This window comes from Opisthorchis viverrini (assembly GCF_000715545.1).
Source record: "Opisthorchis viverrini unplaced genomic scaffold opera_v5_69, whole genome shotgun sequence".
Lineage (NCBI taxonomy): Eukaryota > Metazoa > Platyhelminthes > Trematoda > Opisthorchiida > Opisthorchiidae > Opisthorchis > Opisthorchis viverrini.
The window spans coordinates 1085738-1092993 of NW_008751725.1; the positions used below are offsets into that span (position 1 = coordinate 1085738).

The 7256-nt window shown below is 42.1% G+C and overlaps 1 protein-coding gene across 1 annotated transcript in view; it reads right to left on the minus strand.

Annotated features, from left to right (window-relative positions):
* The window catches only part of T265_04294 (hypothetical protein), a gene marked incomplete at both ends in the record, with an annotated part of 28420 nt that extends 22814 nt beyond the window's left edge, over nt 1-5606 (minus strand). Inside the window, one exon of the mRNA XM_009168993.1 lies at nt 5221-5606. Coding sequence (XP_009167257.1) covers nt 5221-5505 — 285 coding nt within the window. The remainder of the gene's footprint in view (nt 1-5220) is intronic.
* Nucleotides 5607-7256: the final 1650 nt, after the last annotated feature.

Here is a 7256-nt window from a genome sequence, read left to right on the forward strand (position 1 = left end):
TAGTTTTTTGCGGTAATCAAAAACGGTCAGATTTCAGTAGGATATCCACAGAAGCGAATAGGTAGGAATGGAGAATTTACTTTGAGCTAGCTAATCGAACCGTAAGCTTCCTGAAGTGGTTGAAATTGGCAAGCGAAATCTCTGGGTGCAACTCGAGAGGCTAATTAATTAAAGGATTGCCTTAATGGAGCTGGAGTGTACCGTGATCCGAAGCGCACTTCAGTACTGAGCTAATTTCTCCACACGTTTCACAAGGCATTGAGTGAAAGGACAACTCAGCAGGTAGTTCTGGGCTAAAAGACAAATGAACCAGGCTGGTATGCGACAAGAAGAATAAACTTCTTGCCTTAAGCCACCTGATTCTGGGTTGAAACTAACGGAGAGTTTTTGCCATCCTGATCGAACATCAAGAGTTAATGAGCTTTGAGTCCATTGGTGAGCGAAGATAGTGTATATCCAGTGCGTGTTTTCCAGGTTGAGTACAGTGACTGGGTACGTCAATCACTGATCTTTGAAAGCTTACGTCTATACTGCACAGAAATATCTAGGGCGGAATAATGACCAGGTAATCTGATAGAAGAAATATTCTGAGTGATATCCTTTAGGAGGAATTCTTTTCCAATGAGTTTTTGAGAGGTCCTGGCACAAAATTTTCTTTTGAGTAAAAAAGGGATAACAAACAGAATCGTTGCCTTTGAGGCTGTTTGAAAATGTGGAAAAATTTGTTGACCGCACTCTAAGTTGATCAAGTACTAATGTCCACGAAAATGGTTTTGACAGATTAGCGTGCATAATCAGTCGAACAGCTTACTGTGTTGGTTTGATTTCAGCATCTTTGTGAGCTACGCTGACTGTAGCTAGGCCCACTGGATTTTAAACCTTTCAGAAATTCCAACGGACAGCAGTTCGATAGAGAGCAACAAGTCTCTGCTAAGGGACCAGGCGAAGTCCTGTTTTTATATATAAACAGTTAGATGTTTTTCCTAGGTGATCCAAATTCCCACATTTGTGGAAACATTGACTCTGCCTTCCTCTAGGAACAACGGATTAGGAAGAATTGACTTCAGAAATTGTCTAATCTGATAGTCCAACGGTTAACAATGGTGACCACCACATTATCCACGTTAGAAGTCAGGTTTCTAGGTCTTACTTCTCAGAACTACGGGTAGGTTCAGCCATCACTAGCTTGCGGGTAGGACCCTGAAAGTGAACGCTCGGAGTCAGCTCCTATCATTCAAAAGGCTCATCTTTCCGCACACGGCGCAGACTTCAAGTAGAAATTCGGGACATGGAGCATAAGGGATCTCCTGACTATGAATGGAGGAGACAAGCCTGAATGCTCTGGAATACACTCCACCGAACTCAGTCCGACTCGACTGGCTGATCGAGGAAAGCTACGGAAGTCTGGTTGTGGTTGTATCTAGAGTGGGACAACATACGATCCACGGATATGACTAAGTCCTGTAGTTGATCGTATAATTTGTTCTTTTCTTCATCTGTGTGTGGAAACGGGAGAGCATATTTTCGGTTGTGTTGTAAACCTAGTTCTTGATAACCAGATTTAGGTGACAGGTATTCTCGGATTTATGCAGCTTGGTTCACCCATTACTGTCTGATTAATGTGATCTACAACTGCGAATCCGACACATTGCATACGTCGGCTTTTTACGTTATTTCCACCTGAAAGCCAGTGTTCCTTAGTTTCCCTTGATTAACCGTTTAGGTCTCTTTGATTTGGGAAAGGTCTATCCTGTGGCGTTTGATTTCCCGTGTGTTATTAGCAGTTCGTCTTTCGGGCTTGCCTCTTTCCTCTTGATCCAGGAAAGTCGTCAAGTTACACGCCTCATGTCGAAGGGAAGATGTTTTCCTTTTCTTTGTAGTCAACATGATACATGAAGAGGTTAGGCTTCAATCAACTGGAAACTGTTTAGGGTCGATTGGGTATTCAGCGTTTCAGAGAGGTTTAGTAAATCCACCGATTGTTTGCCAGACCTCTCTGAGAGGTTAGGCTTCTCAAGCGGGAGCCTGGAAATAGAGACTAATCCCAAGCCTTCAGCTTCACGTTTTACTCGTAAGGCAGTCGATGGCTGAGTTCAGGCCACAACGACAAAATGACGTAATAGTGGGAGTGCTAAACTCTCACACAGCTGGGGAATTTTACACCCTGTCACACGAACAATGGATAGTGAGCATGTAGAACAGGTACATTAGGTGAATATGTAAAATAAACTCGCTTCAGGTGCTAGCGTGTAAATGTGGTCTTTCAGGATACACGGGACAGTTTAGATTTGATAGCTTAGTTGTGTTCTCTCTTGCGTAGAGTTCCAAGAAGAAGAATCTCTAACTTAAAACCAAATAAGTGACTAAAGATGATACCTATAACGTCGAGAGACTGTATATTGGAGAAAATGAGCTTTGTTTTCACTGGTCAGGCTAAAATGATTACCGGTTAAAAGTCAGATGCTTTAGTTAACTGGTCATTTGTCCTTACTGAATACTACGCATGCAGGGATACGCCATTGGCCAGCAGGAACTAAAATATATTGCTTTTGCCAGCCTGATGAGCATTCATTAGCTAGCATACAGTGAGAACTAAAGAGAGGAGACTGACGCAGTTCAGTCTCTTCCTTATCACATCCGCTCTTCTTTCGTGCTGTGAACAGTACTGTTATTAAACTAGGGAAAAAACTCAAGTTTTTCTCCTTTCCATCTATCTGAGTTGGAGGATGTGTAACTCCTAGTGCATGTGCATTTCTTCAATATTGCCCCCTTCAGTTGAAATCGATTGCGGGCGCCTTGCAAAAAACACTCACGTGAAAGATTTTAAAAGGCTTCTGTCAATGTACTCTCGAGCGTTAACCTCCTATAGGTCAAAACGTAATGACCACGTTCGGCGATGTCCGTTTTTGAGTCCGGCTTGGGCTGTTGAGCCAGTCTAAAATAGTGGAACTGATTCAGCACGAGTAGTCCTAGTGAAGATTTCTGTAAGCAGGTTGATATCAGTCCCACCGAATCAAGCTATAATCCAAGCCAAACACGCTGGCATCATACAAGTCAGCTCCAGTCAGGTCAGACGCATGAATAGCCGAATGCGACAATAAGCCATATTGGCGCCAGATTAACTTACACTACTCGAATATTAAAACGGACGCTAGTGGCGCATACGTTGAAATCACACAAATCAACATAATCGGAATCAACAGTCTCATGTCAGTGTTCGCCTGCCAGATGCACCAGAGATTAGGACAATATGGCATTGCCTTGAACAGAGGACCAACACGGTGTTGGGTTAGCGTGGATGAGGTAGTGCGGTCACTGACCACCTGGCAATGAAAAAAGAAATTCGCAACAGTAGAAGACTCAGAACGACTTACTATGATTTTGACCGGCGAATAGGATCTTACCATCCATCCAAAATTTTAGTGTATTCGGAAAACGGCACTTTATAGGTGATATCGAAAGTGAACAAGTTACTGAATGGAAACGTTATTTTCTTCGGATAATCTATGTCAGAGATACTTTTACTGTAATAGAATGTGATATCTTACAGAACTATTCATGCTGATGCCGAACATGCCATTAATTTTTCGTATAGGCACAAAAATCAGACGGTTCCTACAACTGCCCACTATGTTTCCACTTTTTACATCAAAGTATACAAGTATACACCTTTCCGAAGAGATCTACCTGTTCCTGCTGTAACTTACAGTGATCCGCAATGCATGTTAGATTTTACTTGCACTCATAATATGAATTTCATCATGTGAGCAAAGTCTACCTACACTGGGAAGCAGAGGTGCATTGCGGAGGTTTTTACACTCAGGTTGAAAATACGCAACATTTGGGTTGAATCCGAAAACATTCATTGTCTAGTTTTACCAACATATCATTGACTTACAGGTAGCTAACAAAAAGCATGAATTGCACGAATTCAGAATATAGTGTAAGCTCCCTCCAACTGTGAGTAAAACCCTCGTATGAGGACATTAGGACAGAAAAGCAGTGTGCTTTATTGTATGTCTTCCTTCCTAAATAGAGATTGCTCGCAATTTATGAGTAAAGTGGTAGTTTCGTTCTCCTCGATATACCTTGTCTCTTAGCAGTGGAGTTGCTCCGCAGAATCGTCAGTTTGTGCTCATCCACTCCTCGTTGCCAACATAGTGTCTGACACGGTGATACCCAGTTGACAGTGTGTGGCGGACTATTCTGGTGGAACTACGATCATCAATAAAAAGAAGGACAAATTGAGTCAATAGTAGCGGCTACATGATATCCGTTCGATCATTTTTAGTGAGAGGTCATCTGTTACTTGACAGCCCCTTGAAGGATGAGGAACACAAACCCTTGAAGTGAGTGCACTTTTGTTACCTGACTGGTTAACCGCAAGTGACTTAAATGTGCCTCTTGCGCTAAACAGCCATCTCTTAGTATCTCTTTTAGGATTCTAAGTTGTGGACCGCTGGTGATTTTCAATACGTTCCAGATTTTATTCATAGGCAAGGATTGGTTAAAACGACAAATTTTTGTACTGCAAATTCAGAACATCCATCCTTGACACACCGTCTATTCTGCTAGGCATAATATGACTGTATGAAAAGTGCATCATAGAAACCCATCAACCATACCACTTATTTGAGGAGAGGTCGTGCTGAGTTCCTTTGTAACAAGAGGATTACTGGGTGCTCAGTATGCACTTCAAATGTGCGAATCCTAGTGAACCCAAAAACGTAGAATTTCGGATTTACTTCCACAAGCATTTTACATAAATTCGTGAGTATGGATATTCTTTAGAAGTAAAACCTCAATATGGCCGTGGGAACAATGGAATAACTCGCATAGTTCAAGTTAAGCTGGTTGACTTCTAACAGTTTACAAAAGCCTGACATTATATTTGGACAAAGTTAACTGACTCGAGAATGATTTTTGCAAACTACTACGTCAAGCTAGTTAATATAGGCGGAATGCGTGTGCCCACTAGACTAAAGACATAAACTGCTGGACTTAAAAGCGATCCTTCACCATCCTTCAGCTCAGTTTGTTAGCAGTGGAGCGAACTTCGCTAACAAAATCACTCAAAAAAATTCAGGTGAATCAAATTCCCGTATGGAATAAAGATGAAAACTGGTAGCAACATGCACACAGACCTACATATGGGAAGTGCTGTGGTTGAGAAAACACTCAGTAGTTTGGGAAGCTTGCAAACATGATAATAAGACTCACTTTGCAGACGGTTAACTGGAGATGATAGTCTGAGCCTCCCTGTATACGGAAACCCCATGGATTGGCCTCAGAGCCGCGTCGGAGGATTACATCAAGTGGGGAGCGACTTTGTTCTTCCACATCATTGGAATGTTGGCCAGAAAGAAGGGCAACTAGGGCTGCTTGAGGCTTAAGGAGTGGCACATTATTGGAGCTGTTTTGATTTAAGGACGGCTTTGGTCCACGCGGGGTTGAGGCATGAACCGCGTAAGGGGGAGTGGCCATTGAACCGAAGTAGATGTTCATATTTTCGATCTCAGTTGGCTTTCGAAGCTTTCAGTGTTTCTTTTAAACGGCGATATATTACCGGCTTTAGCAAAAGCTTCCTTTTATAGGTGACGTCCTCCTGTGACTGTGATCCGTTGAGGTCGTTTGCCCGGTACACGGTTGCTTGCAGGACGCCTAACGATTGGACACTTAACTGACCAATCAGAACCGAGTAATTACCCTACCTGTTGTTGATCGGCTTTCGTTTCATCATCGAGACCAATTTGTCCTGATAAAGAGCAGACCCGAACTGTATGATCACATGACTTGGGTAGCCAGGGTGTGTGCGTTTCCATCAAGTTCATTGGTCCAGCTAGTTTTTCACAAAGTAACCAGTTGGTCGATAACTGGTTTTCATGTATGACAGATGGTTTTCCTGACCCACCGGGACAATGATTGTAATACATGTATTCGGTCTGTCCTGTGTGCTTGATGATTATCAACGTCGAATCTAGCACTGCATACACAAACGAGGTAAAATCAATGTGCTTCTGCTAAATAACCAGCGGGAGAAAAGGAAATACGCGATGGAACTGTTGTAAATGTGTGAATGTTGTACGTGGTGATTTTTGGTGTTAACAGTAGGCAGAAGTGAATATATACAGTTTAGAACACTAAATCGTCTTAAATGGAGTACTGTTCAAAACCGACCGAAGAACCCACCGCCACTTTTGATTCTACTAACGACATCTTGTTTCCATGACTATAAAACAGTAAAGTCACTGCACTGCGTACTATGCAGAAGATTGTTTCTGGCTGATACGGGCTCCAAAATATACATGCCTTTTTTTCTGGATTATGGTTCATAGGCAGGAAAGGCAAATGAATTTTGCAAATTATGGAGTCAGATTCAAACGTGTTTCATTATTTTCACCAAAATGGTAAATACTTATGTTATGTTTTCTCCCCGCAGCACGCGAGCAAATAAAACTGCAATTGCGCTAATCCATGGGTCTGAGGGCAGGTTCGATTTGAGTGCTGATTTTGTTGAATAATATCATTCATAAGCTTACCAATTCATTTTATGAGAATTAATCATACTGTTGATCATCCGCTCACGGACAAATGGCATAGCATCACTACTCGGGTTCCAGTCCACCTAAAAATTTGTGCTGCACGCACTGCGATCAATCCCAGCAACAACACAGCCGTCACTAGCCCTCGGAAATTCAGCATACGGGGGAAATCTTGATTAAAACCAAGAAGGTTTTACTGTCCGTAAATAATAAGTAACTGTTGCAGATTTCGCTCAGTTTGGCTAACAACTTGAATGAGGAACGGCTAAATAATTCAGGGATTATTTGATCTCCGTCCATACGTGTACTTTCTGGAGAAACATTAGAGTTGATTTTCATCTCAAGGGTTCGCAAAAGCTCATCTAGCAAGAAGTATGATGTTCTCTTGTGGTTGGGATGATCGTTGGTCCTGAATGAGCATTGTGTCTAAGAGACATGGCAGCGGTGGAAAGCGGTCCACCCCTTTTTCTTCCGGTGACTGACGCTTGGAGTATTCTTTTTTCCAAACATTAGGCTTTTATCTTCAAAAGCTCCCGTTCTTTCACAAAGATATCAATGAGCTTGTTGAGTAGGCTTTCAAGTGCTACTTTAGACATCTCTGATTGTTCTGAAAGTAAAAAAGGACTCGAATGTAACCAAGTAAAAAGGATTACATACTGCGCTTTTTCTGAAGAAGCAAAGTGCATCTAATGATTTAAGATGGACGCCAATAGT